Source organism: Geotrypetes seraphini, chromosome 6, assembly GCF_902459505.1.
Source record: "Geotrypetes seraphini chromosome 6, aGeoSer1.1, whole genome shotgun sequence".
Lineage (NCBI taxonomy): Eukaryota > Metazoa > Chordata > Amphibia > Gymnophiona > Dermophiidae > Geotrypetes > Geotrypetes seraphini.
The window spans coordinates 199,746,319-199,772,982 of record NC_047089.1 but is presented as its reverse complement, the minus strand read 5'-3'; the positions used below and the strand labels follow the sequence as shown (position 1 = coordinate 199,772,982).

The 26,664-nt window shown below is 42.2% G+C and overlaps 2 protein-coding genes across 2 annotated transcripts in view; one reads left to right on the top strand and one right to left on the bottom strand.

The window, feature by feature from the left end:
- Positions 1-17,590, bottom strand: part of DOCK5 (dedicator of cytokinesis 5) — a 271,412-nt gene extending 253,822 nt beyond the window's left edge. The window contains exon 1 of the mRNA XM_033950084.1: positions 17,461-17,590. The gene's annotated coding sequence lies outside the window, so the exon portion shown is untranslated. The remainder of the gene's footprint in view (positions 1-17,460) is intronic.
- Positions 12,023-26,664, top strand: part of LOC117362939 (matrix metalloproteinase-21-like) — a 29,770-nt gene continuing 15,128 nt past the window's right edge. Inside the window, exons 1-4 of the mRNA XM_033950029.1 lie at positions 12,023-12,043; positions 17,072-17,714; positions 23,843-23,982; positions 24,415-24,556. Of these exons, the coding sequence (XP_033805920.1) occupies positions 12,023-12,043; positions 17,072-17,714; positions 23,843-23,982; positions 24,415-24,556 (946 nt within the window). The remainder of the gene's footprint in view (positions 12,044-17,071; positions 17,715-23,842; positions 23,983-24,414; positions 24,557-26,664) is intronic.

Below are 26,664 nucleotides of genomic sequence, written 5' to 3'. Positions count from 1 at the left end.
GGACTAGATTTGCTGCGTGGTGTGCTATGCATCGCATGGAGCCTCTGTCCGCCTCCTTGTCTTCCGTGCTGGATTATCTGCTGCACTTATCTCGGTCTGGTCTCAAATCGACATTTATGCGAGTCCACCTCAGTGCTATTGCTGCTTTTCATCAGCCGCTTGATGGGAAACCGCTTTCACTGCATCCGGTGGTTTCCCGGTTTATGAAAAGTCTTTACAATGTACCATCCTCCCCTCAAGCCTCCTCCAGTGGTTTGGGATCTGAATGTGGTTCTGGCTCAGTTGATGAAACCTCCCTTTGAGCCCATCGATAAATCTCTTTTGAAGTATCTCACTTGGAAAGTGGTATTCCTGATTACCCTCACGTCTGCTCGCAGAGTCAGTGAGCTGCAGGCTCTGGTTGCGGACCCGCCTTTTACTGTTTTCCATCATGACAAGGTGGTCCTTCGTACTCATCCTAAGTTCTTGTCTAAGGTGGTTTCGGATTTCTACCTCAACCAATCCATTGTTCTTCCTGTGTTTTTTCCTAAGCTTCATTCTCATCCTGGAGAAGTGGCGCTACACACTCTTGACTGTAAGAGAGCATTGGCTTTCTACCTGCAATGCACTCAAGCTCATCGGACGGCTCCTCAACTCTTCATATCGTTTGATCCGAATTGGTTGGGGTGTCCTGTCTCCAAGCGCAGCTTGTCCAACTGGTTAGCTGCTTGTATTTCCTTCTGCTATGCTCAGGCTGGTCTCCTGCTGCAGGGTCGAGTCACGGGGCATAAAGTCAGAGCAATGGCGGCGTCTGTCGCTTTTTTCAGGTCCACGCCTATTGAGGAGATCTACAAGGCCACCACTTGGTCCTCGGTTCATACCTTCACCTCGCACTACTGTCTTGATACTTTCTCCCAACGCGACGGCCAGTTCGGCCAGTCAGTTTTGCGTAATCTGTTCTCCTAAATTGCCAATCTGCCCCTAGCCATGCCTACTTTCTGGTAGGCACTTTGGAGTAGACGCCTACCTCAAAGTGGTAGGTACCTACCAGCTAATTGCAGTTTCATTGTTTTTTAATAGTAATTTTCAATTAACAGCACCGCTTAAGGCTTTTAAAATAATTAACCCACCCTTTTACTAAACTGCGGTAGAGGTTTCTACCGTGACCCGGAGCGCTAAATACTCTGACGCTCATAGAAGCGTTGGTGCATTTAGTGCTCCGGTTTCTACCATGACTTAGTAAAAAAGAGCCTAAGTTAGGTGCCTAGATCAGCTAGGTATGCCAACTTAAATGCCTAACTTCAGATACCGTTTATAGAATCTGGGCCTAAATGCTTGTGTCCATAGTTAGCCGTGCGCACTAAACTTAACATTGGGCATCATTTACAGTATGTAGTCCAAAATGTGAAGGTGAATACTGCATTAAGCAACAGAGAAGAAATTAGAGATAAGAATAGCTCACCCTGGGTTCAAGCTCTAAGGGGGTGTACAGCCGGCACACTGGAACCTCCCGTCCTACTCTGCCGCTGCTGCTTTCCTGAACCAGCAGCAGCGGCAGTAAACTTTAAATTCAGACAGCACAGGACCTTCCTGCACTTCCCTGTGGCTGCCAGTCCACCCTCCTCCGGCATTACTTCCTTGTTCTGGAGCAGAGCCAGCAGCCGCGGAGCAGTTTAGCAAAGTCCCACGATGACTGCATTTAAGTTTACAGTCACTGCTGATTTGAGAAGAATACAGCAGCAGTGGGGAGGTAAAGGGGGGCAAGATACTGGATGGAATTGGGGTAGAGGGAGGAAGATAGAAGGGAGCAGGATATTGGAATGGAAGGGCGGTGTAGAGAAAGAAAGGGGGCAGATGCTGATGGATGCAGGAAGAGGGAGAGAGAGACAGAAGGGGGAAGGATACTGGATGGAATTAGGTTGAGGGAAAGAAAGGGGCAGATGCTGATTGAGGTGGGGTGAAGGGGGGGGGGTTTATCGCCGGCCGTGGCAATAAAAGCTCCAATGCACATAGAAGTCATATAAGCATTATTTTTACCGCCACGGCCTGCAATAAAAAACCCTAACACAGCTTCATAAAATGGGGGAGGGGGTGATATTTGTTAATTTATAAAGTAATGATTGTTATTTCTCTGTTTTTCCAAATTTACATCTGTTATCTTTATATTTTGCACAATATTCGGGGACATGCATCACTGTTTCTTTTTCTGTGGTGTGCATTGTATGCCGAGTCCAGCTTCCTGGTGGTTCAGTTTGACCTTTGTCTACATATTTCTATTTTAACCCCCCTCCCCTTTTACAAAACCGTAGCATGGTTTATAGCGCCAGTAGTAACAGCTCCAAAGCTCATAGGAATTCTATGGGCAGCTGTGGCCGGTGCTAAAAAACCCGCACTATGGTTTTGTTAAAAAAAAAATGGGGGGGGGGGAGGTGTTAGTTTGTGATTACAAATTTCATACAGGGGAAAGGTGTTGTCTGTGCTCTGTGTGTACGAAAGACATAGTTCTCTGTTAGCATTGACTGTGTAGGATCAATCTGTACTAGTCTGACTTGTTTAGTTTAACAATGGGTGTATTGTTCTATTGCTCATTGCAGTATATAAGATGCAGCCTTTTCCTAGGTACACTCTTGTGCGAAGTGTGGATTGTTACTAAAAAATTATGTTTTTCATATAGATGAGGGAGGTGTCAGAAAGTGATGGGCCCCAGATGTCATATATGCTAGGTACGCCACTGTATCTCTTTTCCCTTCACAGGAAAATTGGTACATGAATGCTTAGGGTTAGACACAAATACCTGATCTGTTGCAGAAAATAGAAGGAACCTTTCAACAATGAAACCAGGAAACCATAACACGAGACAAGCACAATGGCAAACACAATCAGTAGCTAAGACAATGAAATGATGAGTTTATATTTTAAAGAGACTCACCTTAACCCAGGAGCTGTTATTTGTCTATAAGAAACTCCATGCAAATAGGAAGCCTGCCAGAAATATAAACTGTTAAAGCTGCCACAGAGCTGGCACCTCTTTCTTCCTCCTGCTAGTGCTGTGTAGTTCACTGATCAGCAGCTATTTGAACCATACGGCACTGTCTTGCACGGCTGCTGATCAGTGAATCTTGGAAGGAAGAAGTGCCAGCTCCCCAGCAGGAGAAGCAAACATGATTCAATCTATGGATGGCATGGATAGAGAGAGGGGCTGGCAGAGAATCAAGACTACACAGCAGCAGCAAAGAGATTCAGAGCCTGGGCCTCTTGTGCCCAGGCCTAGCAATAGCCCAAAATGTAGTTGATTTATTTTTTCCAATACATTTCCCTGTTATAACACTCACTTGGTCTTTATATGTTTTGTTCTAACTTGACTACACTGTAAGCTGCAATAGTTAGTAACTGTCTATTACAAGGGTGCCCAAAAGGTCGATCGTGACTGACCAGTAGATCGCGAAGGCAACGTGAGTCGATCGCGGAGCCCGACTTTGTAAAGAGGACGCTGAAGTGCTGGGCCGACCAACGTTCCTCACTCGACGTCAATTCTGACGTTGGAGAGGAAGGTCTGGGCCAGCCAATCGATGCCTGGTTGGCCTGGAACTTCCTTTCTGACATTAGAATTGACGTCGGGTGGGAAAGGTTGGTTGGCCCGGCGCTTCAGTGTCCTCTTTATGGTGGCGGCCTGTTCCCCGATTGCTGCGGCGGTGGTGGCCTGTTGCCCGATGGCGGCGGCAGTGGCTTGGGGGAGGGCAGGGAGATAGACAGAAAGGGGGCATGGAAAGAGAAAGACAAGGAGACAGAAAGAAAGAAAGGGGGCATGGAGAAAGACAGATATACAGAAAGAAAGGGGGTGCAGGGAGGCAGAAAGAAAGATGGAGAGAAAGAAAGAAAGGGGAGGAGGGCAGAGAGAGAGGAAAAAAAAGTTGGGGGAGGGAATGAGGTCTGGAGGAGAGGAGGCTTACAGTAGGCTGAAAGAAGGGAAGAAATATTGGATGCACAGTCAGAAGAAGAAAGTGCAACCAGAGACTCATGAAATCACCAGACAACAAAGGTAGGAAAAATGATTTTATTTTCAATTTAGTGATCAAAATGTGTCCGTTTTGAGAATTTATATCTGCTGTCTATATTTTGCACTATGGCCCCCTTTTACTAAACCGCAATAGCGTTTTGTAGCGCAGGGAGCCTATGAGCATTGAGAGCAGCGCAGGGCATTCAGCGCAGCTCCCTGCGCTAAAAACCGCTATTGTGGTTTAGTAAAAAGGGAGGGGGTATATTTGTCTATTTGTTGTATAGTTGTTACTGAGGTGACATTGCATAACGTCAACCGCCTTGACCTCTTTGAAAACCCACGGAATATAAATGATAATTAACATTTTCTCTGCATACAGTGTGCTTTTTGTTTTTTTTAATTTTATTGTTGATAGATCATTTTGACTTGGTCATTTTAAAAGTAGCTCGCAAGCCCAAAAAAGTGTGGGCACCCTTGGTCTATTATGTCTCTAAAGTGCTGCACATACCTGATAACTCTATACTAATGGTAACAATGAGAATAATAATCCTCAGATTAGTGTATCCTAAATTATTTTGTAGAGTGTAATATTATTTGCACACATATTTTTGAAATCTGTGATGCCCTACTAGCTGCAGTAGAAGGAAAGATTTAGGTTCTTACCTTGCTAATCTTCTTTCTTGTAAACAGGAATAGTAGCCTTGCCCAGCGAGTTAGACCCCCCCTCCCCAGGAAAGAGACTTGGGAGTACTGGTCAACAAGTCAATGAAGCCGTCTGCGCAATGCGCAGTGGCAGTGAAAAAGGCAAACAGAATACTAGGAATGATTAAGAAGGGGATCACGAACATATCAGAGAAGGTTATCATGCCGCTGTACCAGACCATGGTATGCTCTCACCTGGAATACTACGTCCAGCACTGGTCGCCGTACATGAAGAAGGACACGGTACTACTCGAGAGGGTCCAGAGAAGAGTGACTAAAATGGTTAAGGGGTTGGAGGAGTTGCCATACAGTGAGAGATTATGGAAGCTGGGCCTATTCTCCCTTGAAAAGAGGAAACTGAGAGGAGACATGATTGAAACATTCAAGATAATGGGGGCCGCCGCGTGAGCGGACTGCTGGGCGCGATGGACCACTGGTCTGACCCAGCAGCGGCAATTCTTATGTTCTTATGTTAGTTGCGAGGGTTGTAGAGAGCCCACTGTTTGTTTTCATGCACCACCTACCAGCATTCTGGAATAAGCTCCACCCACTCAGTTGGTACCAAAGCTTCTAGCGAATCCTAGAGTGAAAACATAACAGAGGGTGTGTGAGGAAACTCCCCAAAACTACATGTCTGTTCTGCTCTAAATGCAAACAGTAAAGAACAATGCTAGTTGAGCACAACTAAAAGAAACAAACAAGGTGGTAATAAAACGGAACCACCTATAATTCTGCACCAATAGTTCTATAGCTCTTATGAGAGAATTTTTCATCATTCCTGATCCCACCAGGTAGGCGATAGAAACAAGACATCTGACTAAGCAGAAAGCAGGCTAGTATATATCAGACAGGGCGGGCATCAAGACTACCATTCCTGTTTACAAAAAAAAAAGATTAGCAAGGTAAGGGGAAAGGGATTGAGTCTTTTATACCACCTTTTTGTAGTTTTACAACCACACTCAAAGCGGTTTGCATACAGGTACTTCAAACATATTTCCTATCTGTCCCAGATAAGAACTTAAATCTTTCTTTCTTGAGCAACAGCACTGGTAGTCTTGACCATCAGGATGTATCAGAGCCGTTCCCGGTTCCTTGGGTGGGACATATGAGCCTGTTATCAGCACCGAGGACCCAAAAGCAATGTCCAACCGAGTTGCTACATCCACCCTGTAAAACTTAGTGAATGTGTGGAGATTGGACCAAGTAGCTGCCCTGCAAATCTCTGCAGGAGAGAGTGCTTTAGACGCTGTCCAAGATGATGTGATGCAGCGAGTGGAGTTCGCCTTCACCGCCACTGGAGACTGCTGCTTCTAGTGTAGGGGGAAGATATGTCCATCCTGATCCACTTGGATATGGTCACTTTAGATACTGGTCTTCCCTAACGTACTACATTCATAAGCACAAAGAAGTGGTCACACAACCAGAACTTGTTGGTCACCTCCAAGTAATGAATCAAAATTTGTCGCACATTCAGAACTTTCAACACACTATGCTTTCTTCACTCATAGCTGTGAAGGCTGGGAGTCATACCTCCTGGTTCACGTGAAAACTGGAAACAGCCTTCGGTAGGAAGGAAGAGACCATTGAAATTGAGATGCTGGCCTCTGAGATACGACATAAAGGTTCCCTGCAGGACTTCGCCTACAATGCCGACACCCTTCTCGCTGATGTTAAAGCCATTAAGAAAACTGTCTTAACCGTCAGATCCTCCAAAGGCTTATATGGGGTCCTCACAAGTGCCCACAGGACCAGATTAAGGTTTCAAGATTGAAAAGACGTAAGGTTTCCTTCAAAAATCTAGATGGAATGCTAATGAGTGCTTACTGACCTGTGCTCTGAAGCAAGAAAGTCTGGCTATCTGTACCTTGAGAGAGCCAATTGCCAGACCCTTCTTTAGACCTTCCTGCAGAAAGTCCAGCACCACCGAAACTGGTGCATTCACAGGGTCCAAGCAATGTCGCTTGCACCAGTTCCTGAAACACTTCCAGTCCTTCGCTTAGGCTAGAGTGTGACAATGATTTCAGGTGACTAGCCTACATGCCATAAGGCTTCACGCTTAAGAGCAATACTGTAAGACCAATTGCTCTGGATTCTCCAGGGCAATTGGACCCTGTGAGAGAATATTTGGATGACAAGGAAGACTGAGAGCTTTGTCCCTCTGCAGATGTACTAAGTCTGCATACCATGGCTATCTCAGCCAATCTGGAGCCACCAGAACCAGTGCTCTGCCCTGCCGACATACTCTGCCTATCTGTCTGTTATAGGGGAAAACACCCTCCAGGGATTCAAGACAAAGTTGGACAAGGTCCTGCTAAACTGGAACGTACACAGGTGAGGCTGGACTCATTTAGAGCATTGGTCTTTGACTTGGGGGCCGCTGCGTGAGCGGACTGCTGGGCAGGATGGACCACCAGTCTGACCTAGCAGCGACAACTCTTATGTATCACTGGCCATGGGAGTAACACATCCTGTACATGAGATCCTCCACAGGCTAAGCTAGGATCAGTCGTTCAGTTTACATTGTGATTTCACTGTTTTATCCCTAAAGGTTAATCTATTAACCACATGGTAATGTTTATGAAATAACACTGTTAATGTACCCAGCACTGCATTTGTGATAAACCACATGCTTATGAGATTGATGCCCCCCAGGAAAGTTGCCGTCTTAAATATGAACAAGGGGAGATTAAGTGGATCATGAACTAAGCACGCATATTAATGATCTGTTTCTTATCATTAGGCAGATAGTATGGGATTGTGGAGACCAGCTGTTTATGGAGATGCAGATCACCCCAGTCATGCAGGCTTTTTTCGGATACTTTAAAATAGTGTCTTCTTTACATCTTATACAACTTCTGCTTTTTAGCACTTGACAGCTGAGCCGAGAAATACCCGAATGCTACATAAATCTGGTTATGCATCCAAAGGTATAAAAAAATTGCCTGCCCAATTTTTGTTTTGTTGCTATTTGTACAGAGCAGCTCCAGTAAAAAGAGGAGGAACTGTGTCTGGCGCCTGCTCAGAAGAGCAAAGGTAGGCACAGCTCTACTCCTTTGTTCTTGCCCACTGCAAAAAAAGAACAACAAAACACCCCAAAACAAACCCTCTTCTCCCCTGCCCATAATCAGTTGTCTGGCACTGGAGCTGGCAGCTCAGCTGATCGCAGCTCCGGTGCCAGCTCAGCTGATCACAGCTTTTCTCTTCTCTCCTGCTGGCTCAGCTGATCATGAGTAGGGGAGAAGCTGTTTGGGGTTTAAAAAAATAAGTTTAAAAACAGGTGCAGCTGATGTGTGTGTTGTATGCCTATGTGTCCCGTGCATAGGCGTGGTATAAACACTCAAATAATATATGCACAATGGAAAATTTTGCCCCATAAAAGGGGGACATTCCTTTTTGCGCATCACAAGGAGAGCTCATTTAAATACTAATGAGCTTCTTGTAATGCATTTGCATAGGGTTCTCAATGGTTGGTAGGAGGATTGATAACAGCCCACCCCTCTTCGAGAACCCTTTTGAGCATTGGAGGTAGAGCTTCCGTGCCAGTAAGACTGATTTAACGAGTCTTACCAGCACAGAAAGCTTTTGAGTATCGAGGACCCAGTTGGAAACACTGATGGATTATGGCTAGGCCCCACAAAAATACTCTACCCCTCCCTTCCAGTTGTCTTTTACTAGGGCTTTGATAAGAGAAGGGGAAGAATGGAGATATATCAGTCTGCCACTGGAAGGCATCAAGCAGTCAGAATTTTAGAAAGTAGGACAATAGACATGATGACTTCTTTTTGGTCCAAGAAACAAGTTCTACACCAAAAGGAGAGGATGGGCCACCCAGTGGTGTATTAAGGGTGGTGGACCACACTGGGCACTGTCTTGGCACCTCTCCTCCTCTCCGCTCCTCTCCCCCCCAAGTACCTCTAACTCTTCACTGGCACAAGCTTCATCTCCAACCTGCTGCTCACGCAGGCCTCAGCTCTCCTTCTGAGGTCACTTCTGGGTTGCAGGACCAGGAGTGACCTCAGAGAGAGTGTAGAGGCCAGTGTGGTCAACAGGTTGGAGATGCACCGGCAAAGAATTAAAGAAGCACCGGGGAGGGGGGAAGTCACACACATGGCAGGGGGAGGGGGGGCAAAGAGGAGGGCCACTGGGACCACCCTTAGGACTGAGGCATTTGCATGCTTTCCATGCCAGTCCTGTAGGCATTTTCCACTGAGATGCTAATTGCTTCCAGCTGTGGAGCAACTATAGGAAAGCCACTGATCCTGCTGAAAGTAAACTGTGAGGTCATGCTGTACCTATACAGGGATTTGAGTGCTGATCTGCTCTGATACTTTGACCTTGCATCAAGATCATTTTCAGTAGAGATGATCCAGGACATCCACCAGCAAATCCATCCGCCTTCCTCAGGGGTCCGAATGATATAGGGTCCACAGATAAAAGTATGGACTTAAAACAGTGTGCTTGTCTTTGAGCAGAAAAATGAAAATGGCTTGGGACAAGCAAAGTGGAATGTAAAATCGTGAAGAGCGAATAATAAATCATCTTTCCGCACAAATAGCATGCATATAATTTGCATGCTATTGTGCTGAGTTTCATCTGTAAAATAAAATCTCTCCCAACATGGTATTTATTACCATGTTGTTGGAGTGTTGTGCATCCTGCCCTGGGTCATTTATCTCAGGAAATCCAATCTAGTCTTTCTTCTATTACATGGCATGCACAAATGTATTATCTTGGTTAACTGAAAAAAGCAGAATTTTATGCCCAGGCATGTAGTAGAGAAATACTAGGATTGGATCGACTTATCTTTGATAATGCTGGAACTTTCTAGTCATTCTGATTGTTCATACAAACTCTGCTTTCCAAACCCATCAGACGGAGCCTTTCAGTTGCACTGAATTCACCCTCAGGCTTTAACAAGGATAAGTAACCAAGCATTTAATTTCTCAGAACAAATCTCTCCCTTTGATCACTGCTACAGAAAATAACAGTTTTCATGAAAACTGATATAGGGTGAGTGACACTGTGGGTAACCACTCCAAATGATGTATGTGTGATTAAATATGGGTAGCTGCTGGGGATGGGTACTGATTGTCATTTAATGACTGATCAAGCTAGGTGCTCTGGCAAATGATGCACATCGCACCAGCTGAGAAGGCTTTGACAAAGGTGAGAGGCTTCCAAAAGCTGATAGTATCCCTCAGAAAAGAGCACGCAAAGAAAATATGAGAAGCGGTGAATGTGGAGGCTGGGTCCTGCCATATCTCACACTCTTGGTGCTGCAAGATATTGGTGGCAGGGACAAAATGGTTCATGCCAGGCATCGTTACCATGCAGAGGTTTTCCATCAGGTTGCATCAGGGGCACCGACGAGATCCTCCCAGGTAAGGTCTATCCATCAAAACAAGGAGCACTTGAGTCAATGCTGTACTCTGAAAATACTTCATATGCTATGACAAGTTACTAAGCAGCGGAAGGGTAGTGGCAAGGTTGGAAACTGAACCCAGTTTCACCCAACAGGGCTGATCCAGTCTTGGTTTGCCCCATTACATTCAGGAACTCATAGTCTTGTTTTTTTCAAATCGGAACTAGAATTCCCTGCATGCAGTGGGCAAAACCAAGGCTGGATTGACCCTGTCGTGTGAATCTGAATGCAGTTGGCAACTTTATACAGACATGATATGACTTAGTTTTGGGGAGGGTAGAGTTGACTTGAGCCATATTTGAATTTCCTGTCTGATTTTCTTTGCACAGTAAAGTCAAACAAGGCTAAAGAAATGATTTACCTTCCCCTGCCAATAACTGTGATACAATCTTAGCGAGGTGATTGGTTGTCTGGGTTCAAAAATTTTCATTGGTTTGCAGACATAAGGTTGCCAGCTGGATTCAGACCCATGTTTGTTTTAATCATTCCCACAATAAATCCCTAATCCCTTATTTGTCTGTCTTGAATAGATTGTAAAGTCTGTCAAGCAGGGACTATCACATATATGTTTTGTGAACAGTACTGAGTACATCTAGAAGCTCTTTAGAAATGATTAGTAATAGTAATACCCTATTGCAGATAGGGACTTGTACTCTTGGGAATCCAATGGGAAAAATCAGAGCATCAAGTTCCTGCATGCAATGGGGTAAACCAAGGACTTAATCAGCCCTATTGGATGAATCTGGAACTAGTTGGCAACCCTATACTGACATGATCTAACCCAGTTTTTAGGGGGTATGAGTTGACTGGATCCATGTTTGAATCTCCTGTCAATAAACAAACAAAAGGCAACCCAACAATTCTGCAGTAAATCTCCTGTCATTCAGTGAGATGAGCAGTCATGGTAGATGTGATTCATAGAGGTACTGGGTATGATTAGTGTGAAAGTGTTTGGGATGGAATGACAAATTGACACTTCTGGGATAAGACAGTACTGATGATTTTAGCCTTCAAACAGATTTTGCCTCCAGTTCTCAACCAGTGAGGATGGGGATGGGGGTGGGGGTGGGGGTGTATGAGAGACTGCTGAGGCTCTAGTGGTTAGTCATGGTGGGCCCACAATTTAGAGACACAGGCTCACCCAAAATTGTAGCACTTGATATATATTATGAAAGGAGTAAGGTAGTTATTGCATCAAACTATATGCTATGGGGCTCATAATTGAAACGGAAATACATCTAAAATCCCACCTAAACCGGCACTTGGACAATCAAAAAGACAAGTTGTCCAAGTGCCGATAATCAAAACGTATCTAAAAACAGCTTAGGCCTTTTCAGTGCTGTTGTACGCCCAGAGCTGAAAGGGGTGTTTTAGGAGGAGTGATGAGGGCAGGATTTGGGTGGGAAGTGGGATGACCTAGACTTAGTCGTACTGCAATTATAACTGAAAATTTAATGAGACTGCCTAGACAAAACTTGTACGTTGTGACTTAGGCGATCTAGAAACAGGTCTATGTGCCCAGAAGGTATCCGCAGTGACACAAAGTGCAGACCCCCCCCCCCCACACACACACACACTGCCCCAGTGATCACTGACCCCCCCACAATACCATAAAAATAGTAATAAAATGTACATACCTGCCTGCAGAACATTAACACCTGTCATAGGAAAGCCTAGTAGAGCAGCACAGTGGTGGCTTCAGTAGTCTGGGGGTGGGGGGGGGTGGGCTAGTGAACAATAGAGAGGAGGACCCAGGCCCATAAGCCACTCTAACCACTTCATTTATGGTGAAAAATGTGTATCCACAAACCCACCCCCCCAACTCTACTGTAATACCATATGGGTGCCACTTGCAGCGATAAGGACTACTGGGGTGGTAGACAGGTGGGTCTAGTAGGTTTTGTGGGTGTTGGGGGCTCACCATGGCCTATAATGGAGTTATGGTGAGATGTTTATGTAGCACCATTTTTGTGAAGTTTATAGCAGTGCCCTGTAAGGTGCTCCACTACTCTGTTGCCATATCTGCGTGGCCAGTCCATCACTTTGCTGGCCCTTCCCATGTCCAAAAGGTCCTGTTCTAGGTGTTTTTGACTTGGACAAATTTTTGGATGAGAAGGGGTATAAAGATAGTCTCAGTTAGGGCACTGGTCTTTGACCTAAGGACCGCCACATGAGCGGACTGCTGGGCACTGTAGACCACTGGTCTGACCCAGCAGCAGCAATTCTTATGTTCTTATGACTTAGTGGTCTGGACAATCAAATGGCTGGAAGTAAAGGTAGATGATTCTCAGAAAAAAAAATATTTTAGACGTATTTTTCGAGAATGGACTTTAGACACTGCCAACTTTGGGCGACTAGCCACTTAGGCCCAATACTGACTTAGACGTATTTTTTGATTATGCTCCTCTATGAGTTTATTTTGTGGGCCAACTGGATGAACCATGCAGGTCTTTATCTGCTCTCTTCTACTATGTTACTTATTCTGTTATATTATACACAAATATTTTCCTGGTAAGGTTTCCTAAAGACTACTTCAGATTAGCCATAGCTTCATTCCAACTTTTTATAACTAATTTATGATGAGCGCCTAGAAGTAGAAAAGGAACTCCTTCCCCGATGCAGTGAATAGTGAATATAATGCTATGTCAGGAGTCTAGTTCTCTGTTTCATCAACATAAAGATAAGTGCACTATTTATTAGATTGGAAAAAGAAAGTGGAATTGAGATGGGATTTAACAAATATTTAGCAACATACCCCCACTTTTACAAAGCTGTGCTAGTGGCTGCTACTGCAGTAATCACTCCGATGTCCATATGAAATTAATGGATGTCAGAGTGTTTGCTGTGTGGTTTTGTAAAAGAAGCCCATTATCAATAACATTTATGCACAAACTTAAAAACAGTATATTAAGAAAATCGGATCAACGACGATCATTGGTAAAATCATAGTACAAATGAGCTCATGATTATCTACCAGCTGAAGGTCCTCAAAAAATCAGTTATATAAAATTGGAATGAAGCTATGGTCAATCTGAAGTAGTCTTTAGAAAACTTTACCAGGAAAATATTTGTGCATAATATTGGTGATTCAGAACTTTCCTAGACAATAATGCGGTGGGTGAAAGGATGTGGTCTCCTGAGGATCCTAGAAGGAAGGTTGGCGGGGACTATCCAGGAAGTCTTTCTGGGCAAGTGGAGGGAGAAAATAACGGGAAAAGTCTAAAAAATCCAGATACACATATATATGATACTAGTTTTTAAGCCCGTTACATTAACGGGTGCTAGAATATATGGCTGTCTGTCTTTCTTTCTTTATGTCTCTCTCCCTGCTCCTGTCTCTTTCTTCCTTTCTTTCTGTCTCTCTCCCTCCTGCTATTTTTCTCTCTCTCTTCCTGGCACTCTTTGTCTGTCTGTCTGTCTCTCTGGTCCCCTGTGTCTTTATTTCTGTCTGTCTCTCTCCCTGGCCTCCTTTGTCTGTCTGTATTTCTTTCTGTTTCTCCTCCCCCCCCCCCCCCACTTTCCTTTGCAGAAGCAGCAGCAGTATTTCCCTTCCCCTCCAGGTCCCTGTGAAGTAGAAGCAGCATTTCCCCCCCCACTCCCTTCTCCCCCCTCTTTCCTTTGCAGAAGCAGCAGCGGTATTTCCCTTCCCCTCCAGGTCCCTGTGAAGCAATTCCCTTCTCTCACCGTAAGCTGTCCTGCTCCGTTCGGTCCCTCCTTTCTCTTAATGCGATCTGGCCTGCTCCGTTCGGCCCCTCCCCCTTCCCTTCCCATGGGCTGGCCTGCTGCGGCCGAAGGTTTTTGTTTCAAGTTTTAAAAGTGCCGGCGGCGGCTCCTCTCACGCTGCTGATCCTCCAGGTTTTTTTCGGCGACTCCTCCTGTTAAAACTCCCCCCCCTCCTCCCGCAACCGCTCCTGTTCAAAGCGGCCTGCTGAGGTTCGCGGCCGCTGTAACGAACCTCGCAGGCCGCTCTCCAACTCGGTAGCATGTTCCCTCTGACGCGATTGCGTCAGAGGGAACGTGCTACCATGTGGAGAGCGGCCTGCGAGGTTCGTTACAGCGGCCGCGAACCTCAGCAGGCCGCTTTGAACAGGAGCGGTAGCGGCTGTTGCAGGAGGATTGGGGGGGGGGGAATTCGTGAGCGGCGGCAGGACCATGAGGCGGGATTGAGTTTTTCGGCTTCCCCTATCTGGGGAAACCGCCGTGCCGAACTGAGCTGCGCGTGGGGCCGTAGTAAGCGCGGGGCATGCTGCAGTCTTGTCGGCCACGGACATACGGATCATGGAAGCACGCTGATAAGACTGCGCATGCGCCGCCTACGGTTTTATTATATAGATAGAACAGAGTATTATGGTTGTCAAGGACACTGGGCAGACTAGATTTATCATATTTATGTATTTGACTCTATACTCCCCCCAAAAAAAGATGCAGGGTGATGAACAACACCTATATAAGAACAAAAGCATCCATACATTGCTGTTCATCATAAAATAGTGCTCATTATCAAAAGAGAAAAATGTCTGACAAGTGTCATAAAGCAGCAGAAAGACGTTTTTCTTGTCAAAATGTTTAAATTGCGATTTTCAAAACTTTAATTTGAGACGTTTTTCTCCACAGTCTTTCCAAATTTCAAGGAGGTGTGTTGGGGCATGTTTAAGTGGGACTTGAGCGTTCCAAAAAGTTAAACATTTTTCTGCCATAATGGAACAAAACCAAGATATATGGGGCAAAAATTGAGAAGGTGTTGTCTTGACTTGTTTCAAGCACGACTAAGTTACAAAAAGGTGCCCTAAATGATCAGATGACTATTTGAGAGGTTAAGGCTTAACCCCTCCTTAATCCCCCAGTGGCTACTGAACCTCTCCCATCTCCTCCAAAGATGAGACAGTGACAGTATATACCAATCTCTATGACACCTTCAGATATGATGGCTATTCTTATTATAGCAAAAAGCTGGACCCAGGAGTGCTAGTGATCAGTGCAGTAGTAGACTGTAAAGAAGGAGACAAAGGGTCATATCCCACTCTAATTGTGATACACTTGTGGTGGAAAGTGTATACCTGCCAAAACCTACTAAATACCTGCTGTACCTACATATAGATGATACCTACAGGCTTGAAGGCTATTGTAGTGGTGCACAGTGAGGTACAGTTGAGGGTTTTTTCTGTCCCTGGAGGGCTCTTAATACAATATAAAGAGGTTACAGTGAAAGTTGTTCCTGGGACCTTTTACGTGAAGGGCACTGCAGTGCCCCTAGGCTGCCCCACTGCTCTGCTGGAATGTATGTTTGGTCAGGCTACAAAAAATGCTAGTCCTCCAGACATCCCAAAATCTTGTTGCATGTTTTTCCCTGGAATTTGCTTCCTTGAGAAAGATGCACTAAGTACAAAAAAAGTCTAGAAAATGGTGATTTTCAAAACAAACAAAAATACGTGTAGATATTTTTCTGGTTTTAAAATCATTCTATTCATCACTTGATTTTTGGACTTTTTTCATTAAACATCCCATATTGGACTTAGACGAAAATGCCCCTCAATATGTACTAAAACCAAATCAATAAAAACTCAATTACAAACAGTTATAAAATTATCATATAAATACCAACTCAGCAGTTCATATACAAATTTAACCCCCTTTTTACAAAACCATAGCACAGTTTTTAGTGTCGACCATGGCGGTAACATAACAACATAAAAATTCACTTCTATACTGTAATACTATTAAGTTCTATGCGGTTTACAAAAGAGAAAAGTGATACTTCAATTACCCAATTGATCTAGTAAACAGAATTATTGATAAGTATTGAAAGATATAATTAGATGTCTTATCAAGATGCCGCTTGATAAGACAGAAGGCGTTGATGATATCTTTTACATTTACAGCCTTTAACAGATGGCAAAGTAAATAGAGCATATGAATGCCTGAAATGTTTTGAACTAGCAAATGTGAACGAATCCAGGAGATAGTTGGGTATGAGGTCTGCTAACATCTTAAAGCAAACTTAAACTTTACACGGGCCTCATCCGGCAACAAATGCAGTTGCCGAAAGAAAGGTATAACATGGTCAAACTTATTCAAGTTGAAAATCAAACTAACAGCTGCGTTTCGGCTTTAAAGCCTGCCTCAGGGGTACAAAGATATTGAAAAAACATTGACACATATTGATAATGTCAAACATCAAGAAATGTATAATATAATATAATGAATTTTTGTAGGCAGAGATATCATAAGTGAAATTCGTGAATGCATGAACATATACAGAAAAATAAATAGAAATTTTTATACAGAAAAACAATGAAATAAAACATTTTTGCTGGCAGATAATCCAAGTGAATGAAAACAAGCTGTGTCAATGTTTGTTTTTTAGATGTCTTTGTACCCCTGAGGTAGGCTTTAAAGCTGAAACACGGACCTTGTCAGGTCGGGTCTGCAACCAATATTTGATTTAAAGACTGTTTTATTGACTTTTAATAAATACTCATTTATCTGTGGATCCCTGATTGATGTGTACTGTTCCACTTCTTCATTTTCTTTGTATATGAAAGACATGGTTTTCTATTAGCATTGACTGTGCAGTACTGATCTGTATTAATCTGGCTTGTTTAGTTTTACATTGGATGTACTGATGTTCTAATGCTCACTGCAGTATGCAAGATGCTGCCTTTTCCTAGGTACGCTCTTGTTGTGCGACTTGTGGATTATTACTAAACATCATGCTTTTCATATAGAGGAGGAGGGGTGTTAAAAAAAATGATCGGCCCCAGGTATCACATATGCTGGGTTTGCCACTGACTGGATCAACCCTGTCCTGTGAATCTGTATCAGTTGGTAGCCTTAAGTTTGTGTTCTGTAAGATATAGGCAAGAGCAGATGAGTTGTCTATCCCAAGTTTTGATCCAAATTTGATGCTTCATTCTACCATGACATGCCCATGCCATGATCAATTTATTTTACCTCTCTGTTTCCATTTTCAGAGATTCCTTAATGAACCAGCTTTCAGTGATGATGATCATACTCCGCAAGACTTGATAGATGTACAAGACATTCCATTAAGAAGTTTTGGTCTGGTCCAACATAGTAGGCCTCCTGATTATATTGAATCTCTAAAGCTATTTGAAGAAACTAATGCTCTGCCTACTATGAAAGAACCAGATAGATTTATTCAGAACAGTAAGAATAAACCAAAGTGTGGTGCTACTGATCAAATTGCCCAAATACATGATCCACTACTCAGAATTCTCAGTGCTACATCAGAATTTAATATCAACCCAGTCAAGAAAACAGAAAGAAGACAAACCAAAGAGACAGGAAGGTTGAATCTAGTTTCTTCTCCTGACCATAGAAAGAAGAGGCATTTACTTACCTTCTTCAGCAGATTCAAGAGAGCCAGGCAGAGTGAGTTGGCTTCTGGAAGTGTTTTAGGGATGGCTTTTGCCAAGAAGAAGCTGAAGTGGATTCTGATGCAAGAAGGATACAGTTCCCACCTGACGAAGGAAGAGCAGAGGGTAACACTCAAGTTGGCATTTCGGCTATGGAGTGAAGTTGCTCCCATAGACTTTGAAGAAGATTCCAGAGATTTGGTATTGGATGCTGATATCAAACTTGGCTTTGGAACAGGTAGAATGCATTTAATGACATAAACAAGGATTACCTCGGTGTTGTAGAATTAAAAGTAAAAATAAGTCAGTATCTAATAATAATAATAATAATAATAATTTTATTTCTTATATACCGCTGTACCGTGAGGTTCTAAGCGGTTTACAGTAGAAACAGAAGAAATTCATTAAGTAAGATGATGATGTCAAATATTTACTTAAAATTCTTTTGCAGTGACAAAATTCATACCAGTGACATGTAGGGGCATTTTCAAAACATATGTCTAAGTCCAATTTGGACTTATGATGCTGGATGTCCAAAGTCAGCAGTAAGAAAATGCCCATTTTCAAAAGGCAAACCACCATATGTCTAGAAATAACTTTTTTTTTTTTTTAAATCCTCTATCTGGGCGTCTAGGCCATTGGGGCCATTGGGGCACCCAGACCATCAGGATGTCTATCTTTATACCATATTTTCGAACACAATTTTATCCAAGTCCCATATGGCTAAAACAAGACCATTTGGATGTGAGAAGGGCCAGTCCTGTAATGGACTGGCCACCCAGACATGGCAACAGAGCAGTGGGCACTACTGTGAACTTCACAAAAAGGGTGCCAGATAAACATCTCACCAGAACTCCCTTATAGGTTATGGTGAGCTCCCCAAAGCCCACTATACCCACCCAAATACAACCCCACTACAACCCCAATACAGCCCCCCAAAAGCCCCACTACAACCCCACTACAGCCCCTCAAAGCCCACTATACCCACCCCAATACAACCCAGCTACAACCCCAATACAACCCCAATAGCCCTTATGGCTGCAGGTGGCACCTATATGGCAGTAAAGTAGGGTTTTGGGGGGTTTTGGTGGGCACACATTTTCCACCATAAATGTAGTGGTTAGATTGGCTTATGGGCCTGGGTCCTCCTCTCTATGGCTCACTAGTCCACCCACTAGGCTACTTAAGATACCTGTGTGCAGCTCTACTAGGATGCCCCATATCAGATGCTGCTATTTTAGAGACAGGTATGTACCTTTTTGTTCTCATTTTTGTGTGGTGGAGCACTGGGGGAGTGTAGGGGGGTCTTACCTTGATGCATGCAGTGGTTATCTGGTCAGTGTGGGCACCTTTATGGCACTTAGACCCTTCTAAAACAGGTCTAGTTCCAAACGTATACGTTCCATCCAGGATGTCTTGCAAATTATTTGATTGTCACTGCAAGACGTCCATGTCTAACCCGCCCTTTACACTGCCCAAAGCACTGGCAATTAGGACATCCAAGTGCTAGATAGTAGCATAAGAGAGAAAGTCCAAAAATTAAAGTGGATAGGAGAAACGAACAAAATAGGGGACGGTATTCAAAAGTGAAGAAAGAAGGTGAACATATTGCCTGCAACTGGGAGTGCACTGATTTAGTGGTTGGTAGTTTTGCTACATAGACGCTCATAGTCACTCATAGTAATCTTCTACATATTAAAACCAGGCTCTGTTCCTATTTCTGGACCAAAAACTTCACTTGTTATCATGTATTCACTTTGTTCAGCAACCTTTAGGAAATGTGGTGTGCAAATTTGATTTATCCCACATTAACCCACAAATTAACACACACTGTGGATTTCCTCCATTAAAAAAGTTATGCTTAAAAAAATTCTTATTAACAAAAAAGTGTGAAACTCAACAAAATCATTGAAAATAAAGAAAAAAATTTTTAAAATATTATTTCAATGCATTTCCCTAGCAGCTCTGAAGAGATCATTTTTTAAAGCAATTTTTTGAAGATTAGTAAGTTGATATACAGTTATAGGATATTTCATAGGATTGGGCCTGATACGAATAATTTTTTTCAAGGTCAGTGGGGTGCCTATCTGTGTGTTTGTATAAAGAGGTGAGCCCGTGTTAGTGAGTGTAAAGAACAGAAGGGTTTGAAAAGGTTGCAGCAAAGTGGTGCAAAGGGTCGGATTCTACAAACGGTACCGGTGTCAGTGGCCACATAAAAAAAGGCCTCTGATCGTGTGTCAGTCACACACCAGCACTGTTTGTAAATTGCAGCTTTGTGAAAGGAGGTGCCAGAGATGTAGGCCAGGGTTTCCATGCCTTATATTTCTGGCACCTACCTTTCACATGAATTGTAGCTACGGAGGTGCTTTACAATGCTTAATGCCACTTCTGGCATTACCACGGCAGTCTTTTTGAAAAGTGAAGTGATTGAACTTATTTAGTTGCTAAGGAATTAACCCCGCCCCTGATGAAGATACGAAACGAGTCGGTGGGGGCTGGTTCAACAACATCTAAAGCTAAGTTCTATTTAAATATGTTTAAACTAAATACTGTGAAGAGAAAACAGAACTAAGTATAAAGATATGAATTAGCATAAGAACATAAGAATTGCCACTGCTGGGTCAGACTAGTGGTCCATCGTGCTCATGAGGCGGCCCTTAGGTCAAAGACCAGTGCCCTATTTGAGTCTAGCCTTACCTGTGTACGTTATGGTTCAGCAGGAACTTATCCAACCTTTTCTGGAGGGTGTTTCCCCTATAACAGCCTCCAGAAGAGCTTTCCAGTTTTCCATCACTCTCTGGGTGAAGAAGAACTTCCTTACGTTTGTAAGGAATCTATCCCCTTTTAACTTTAGAGAGTGCACTCTCGTTCTCTCCACCTTGGAGAGGGTGAATTGAATTGATTTGCAAAAAATATATGCGATGAATTGAGTTAAAACATAAATTGAAATTGAAAAATACACACGATTGGTGGAGTCAGTGAGGAGTGCAGCCACACAGTGCAAAAATATCAGGATGGCATTCTGAGAATCCCCAAATATAACTAAGAGGAGAGTGTGTATACAGCTTGATATAGTAATTCATAGTACTTCTGGCATTAGCCATGCCTATAGTGGCATTAGACGTTATAAAGCACCTCCATAGCTATGATGCAGGCACCTTATTTTTAGGCGTCTACATTTTTTTAAAATGCTTTTATTATTTTTTTAAAATTCTTTATTCATTTTAAAACATGCAACAAGTGTACAAGATACTCATCTATTATAAATTCAATAAAACACTTGAAAATCTTTACTATATCATCTGGAACAAAAATATAACTTCCCTCCCTACCACCCTTCCTAAAGTAACTAAAATAAAATAAAATTGCAACAGAAAAATATACCACCCCTCACCCCCCCCCCCCCGTGTAGATATAATCTCCCTTAAAAAGTGATGTCTACTCATTACAATATTTTTCCATAGGCCCCCAAATCTTTATAAAATTATTGTAAGTCCCATTCTGTATAGCAATAGCTCTTTCCATCTTATTTTTTTAAATGGCATTTGGCCTACCAGCACCTAATCTAAGATGCCTTTTATAGAATATGGGCCAAAGATCCTTCAAGTTACGGGTAATACTACTTGAATACCTGAATGTAAACCACTTAGGCTATAAGTGATATATAAATTCTAAATTAAAAAAATAGACCTGTAAAGACATAGGGGCCGTTTGGCCCATCCTGCTGGCTAATGAACATGGATGAAAGGTCAAGGCATTAAGAGCTGCAAGAACTGTGCTAAAGAGGCTGCTGGACTGTACATGAAAAGCAGGTATGCTCTAGTAAAGTAAATGATCTAAAGTTCCAGCATCAAAATGACAATGCCAATATCTATCTATTTGGGATCAAGTAAATAACATGTTAGAGAATCCAGTGGCTTTATCATATGATACCATTTTATTTGGTACTCTTATGAGAGCCAAAGGTCAACTATCAATGAATAATAACAAGCTTCTATTAGTGATGACAGGGGTTGCCATGCAGCTTATTTTAAGAAATTGGAAAATCTGGGATAGGTTGAACTACACATTCTGGTGGGAGTCCCTATGTTATACATATAAAATGGAGCGTTGCATGGCCATACAACAGGGAAGATTGAAGAATTTTATAGAGGTGTGGGAAAAAAACAAAAGGAATTGACCACAAAATATCCACAAAGAAGAAAATCCAGAGAAAACCAAAAAAAACTCTGTGGAGTGACGATGTTCCTAAATGGACTTTATTTGAAAGTATCAAAGTTCCAAAGGTACACTAAAATCATCCACATAAAATAATTCCATCCACATAAAAGTAAATCATCCACATAAGAGCCTTAAAGGACCTAGTCTGCTAGGGATACAGGACCCAACACGGTCCGCGTTTCGACAAAAAGTCTTCTTCAGGGGTCCCTGGGGGTCCTATAAAGATGAATACGTGGGAAACAATTGTGTGGTGAGCCGGAAGTGAGACGTGTATGATTTCAGTGTACCTTTGGAACTTTGATACTTTCAAATAAAGTCCATTTAGGAACATCGTCACTCTATAGAGGTGTGGGAGCCATTGACTAAATACTGTAAAGAGGAATAATTTAATTTATTTTATTTTATAAGTAAATGTACATATCCTGGGTGGGTGGGGTAGGGAAGGAAATGGAATTTTATAATGGTTTCATGAAGGTTTGAGTTATTTGTTTGTATATTAGCTGCAAGGGAGGGGAAATTTCTTTGTTGCAGTAATATTTGAAAGTTTGCTGTGCTTATTAACAATGTACATATATGTGATTCATTTATGGTGAATTTGAAGTTTGAAAATCAATAAAGAATTTAAAAGAAAAGAAAAGAAAAGCAGGTATGCTGATATAACATGAATTAACCCGATGAACATTTAAAGTGGTTTCAAATATGAACTAATTTGCTAAAGAAGTGTTGGATCTAAAGGTTACCAGTTTCATTGAGTGGCCAAGCCAGTAAGCTGGAGACAGGAAAATAAATATATTTTTGTTTTTTGAACTGATATTGGACTCAGAGTCTGATTAACAATCCTTTAAGGTGCATTACCCTACTGGTGCGCTAGTGATGGAAGTCAGGCCCCTGTCCATTGGCAGATTCTTGCCCTGCCCGAAATAAATAAATATATATATTAAAAGAAATTGATGTATTACATTTTAATTTGTAGATTCTTGATGAAGACACATTGTTTTTGTGTCGAAACGCTGGCCATGTCGAGCTGAACTGTAATCTATTTCATGTGATTCTCCAAAATATTGTGTGTTCCTAAGGAAGGACTAGCCATTTGTCCTCACTCTTTTCTGCTAAAGAACAAAGATGACATAATTGCAAGAAATAATATAACCACCTAAAGATATCCACTAAATAAATATCGTTATTAGAGACTAACCAGAGCAGGTTCCTAACACGGAGAAAAGTGTTTCCCGGGAGTCAACCCTGGAAACTACTATGACAAGTACTGAGTTGTCATGGAAAACACATCCTTGGTCAAAGAAAAACTCCGTGAAGATTCTATCAGTATCATTGCATCAAGGTAAATTGTTCAAAATCTCTTTAAGTAAAACATATAAGGAACCCGCACTTATCTTAAAAATGTCCTCTGATACAGAAAAGATCACCACAGCTCAGTTGGATACACTGTACAGGTGCAGTTTTCAGTTTAACATAGTTTAGAAAGCCATCTCATAATTCCCGACAGGCCCTGTTTCGCAATCATGCTGCATCAGGGAAATTTCTGAGGGAAAAATATTTACATAGTTAGTTCTACATTAAATCAATAATGCATAGAGTAAAACATCCATAATAGTTACATTTGGAAAAGAGCTACTGCTTCAAAGTCTTCTACAAGAAAATGGCGACTCCATGTTAGGAACCTGCTCTGGTTAGTCTCTGATAACAATATTTATTTAGTGGATATCTTTAGGTGGCTATATTATTTTTTGATATTCTGCTTGTATTATACTAATTTTTATAATTGCAAGAAAACCATTTTAGCTACTGCTAAGGCATAAGTTTCTATGGTGAGCTTTGAATCCAATGCACATCTCAATCTCTAAATGTGGTGAGTGAATGGTAGAGTTGTCTCTTCAAGGATCACTGTGAAGTTTAAATGGCTGGGATTATTTTTGCCTATTCACAGAGCCCCTGATTTTATGGGGGCAGTGGGGCTGGCAAGGAGTGGTAGGGATTTAGTTTATATTTATTGTGGCTCAGGACACTATTACTGCACTCCTAGTAAGGCATTCATAACAACTGATTGAAATCCAGACTCTTGTTCATGTGGGGAATCTATTCCTTTCATTTCCTGCTCTGTTAAGTGTATTTCTTGTTTGCAAGCAGGTCGTCATTTTGGGTGTTCCCAGGTCTTTGATGGAGAAGGCCAAGAGGTTGCCCATGCATGGCAGCATGGAGACATCCACTTTGATGATGATGAACACTTCACCACAACCAGCACGCACCAGGGAATCAGTTTATTGAAGGTATTGCTGCTTATACCAATATATGTGTATATCTATAATAATAAAACCGTAAGCGCGCATGTGCACTCCTACTTGCGTATTCCCTGATCCCTGATCTGTAGGTTTGTGGCCGTAGAAGCACACATGCACGCTTAGGGTTTTTTTCTCCTGACTCCAGCAGCAGCCACAGCACTCTAAACACGCTGCTTCGCAGCCTTCTACTGCCCTGATTTGCTCTGCCCGTCTCTGATGATGTCATCAACGTGACTTCCAAAGCTAATGAACCAATGAGTCCACAAAAAAATGTGCCAATTAAAAAAAACCAAAAACCTGCAGATCTTTAGGAAGTTTTGTACCTCCTTTGTCCTGCTTTTGGCCAAAATTTAAATCAGGGCATGTCCTGTGGCAATCAGATCATGTATATAGTCAGTAAACTGTGTTTATTTCCACCAGGTGGCTGTCCATGAAATAGGACATGTTCTGGGATTACCCCACATTTACAGACCTGACTCTGTGATGAACCCCAACTACAGTGTGGTGGGAAACAGCGTGGAACTGGACACCCAAGACAGGAAGGCGATCCAACAACTTTATGGTGAGAGGTTCCAACCATCAGTTCCCTGGAAACGTCTTGGTGCTCAGGATCTCCTTGCCTTTCCAGTTTGGTGTCACTGCGGTGCTCAATCACCAGTATCTATGTTCAACCTCAGCATGCATTAGACCAGTGCTTATCAATCCAATCCTTGAGGTGCACTCAGTCAGTCAGCTTTTCAAGATGTTCACAATGAATGTGCATGAGATAAATTGGCAAGCACTGTATGTCGGATATGCAAATTTATCTCATGCGTATTTATTCTGGATATCCTGAAAACCTGATTGGCTGGGTGTGTCTCAAGACTGGGTTGAGAAGCACTGCACTAAACACATAATCACAAAGGGTAAAACATATTTTCTAAGGATGCTACTCCTCTCTTACCAAAGAAAGTGAGAAGTAGAGAACAGATTGTTGAAAGACTAAAAGAACAAGTATTTATATACATAAATATAAACTAAACTAAAACTTAGCCTTATATACCGGGTCATTCAACCATGGGAAGCTCGACATGGTTAACAATAAAATTAATAGAAAATACATGGAAATTAATTTTCAAAGTGTTTAGCAAATAGATACGTTTTCAAGGATTTCTGAAAAAAATTGGAAGGAAGTAAGAGACTTCAGAATCAAAGTAAGATCATTCCATAATTGGGAGAATTTAAAAGCCAAAGAAAGGCTGAAATTCTTAATCCCTTTAATTCCTTTCTTGGAAGGGAGGGAAAGTTTAAATTGTTGAGTACTTCTCGCATATGAAAATCTATAAACGTTCCATAGAGAGGAACAAGAGAAATAAAGATACCATGTAAAATTTTAAAAATAATACATATACATTTAAACAGAATTCTGAGACAAATTGGGAGCCGATGAAGACTCAAAAGCAAGGGAGTCACATGGTCGAATTTACTTTTTCCATAAATCAACTTCACAGCAGTATTCTGAATCAACTGCAGTCTTTGAAGACAGATCCCTGTGATGCCAAGATAAAGAGCATTACAATAATCTAGCCGAGAAAGTACAATCGATTGGACCAGAACGGAAAAGTGACGTTGATGAAAAAGAGATCTAACCTTCCTCAGCATTCGTAAGCTGAAAAAACATTTCTTAACCAGAGAGTTTATCTGATCCTTTAAGGTGAGGGAAGAGTCAAAAAGTACTCCCAAAATCTTGGAGGAGAACTCAATTTGTAAGTACAGTAGGAGGGAAATAATCCAGTTTTGGGCCTAACCACAAAAGTTTAGTTTTGGCTGCATTTAGGGCTCCTTTTACAAAGGCGCACTAGCGGTTTTAGCGTGTGCTTAGCATGCGCTAAAATGCCACGCGCGCTAGTCGCTGCCGCCTCCTTTTAAGCAAGTGGTAATTTTTCAGCTAGCACGCGCTAATCTTGTGCATGCGCTAAAAACGCTAGCGCACCTTAGTAAAAGGAGCCCTTAGCTTCATCTGGACAGACATAGCCCAGTCTTGAAGTTTGGAAATACAATGGTTTATTTTAAAAGTTAAATTGGTAATATTTAAATCAATCTCAATCAATATAAAGATATCATCCACGTAGGTAAAGAGCGTTTCCCACGCTGACAACTTAAATGTGTTCAAAGTAGTCGTATAAAGATTGAACAGAATTTGGGAAAGCGGAGAGCCCTGGGGAACCCCGCAAGGAGGCTGCCAGGAGTTAGAAATATTGCCATCAATATTGACTGAATCAGAACGAGACAATAAAAATTTCAAAAACCAAACAAGGACAACCTGATTAAGTCCGATGTCTGAAAGTAATTGAAGCAGAATATCATGATGCACTACATCAAACACTGCAGACAAATTGAACTGGAGCAAATTGAGCATTTATTTTGTAGTCAAAATTGTTGAATTTTAGAAAGAAGAGAAATCAATAAAGTTTCAGTACTTAAATTAGAACGAAATCCATGTTGAAAAGGTTGAAGTAGTGAAAATTTCTCCAGGTAATTGGTGAGTTGACCAGCTACAATTGATTCTAGCAACTTTGTCAACAATGGTATATTAGCAATTGGTCGATAATGAGAAGGGATAGTAGGATCTAGATCTGATTTTTTCAGGAGGGGAAGAAGTGTTATTTGCCCCATAGATTGTGTGAAGTA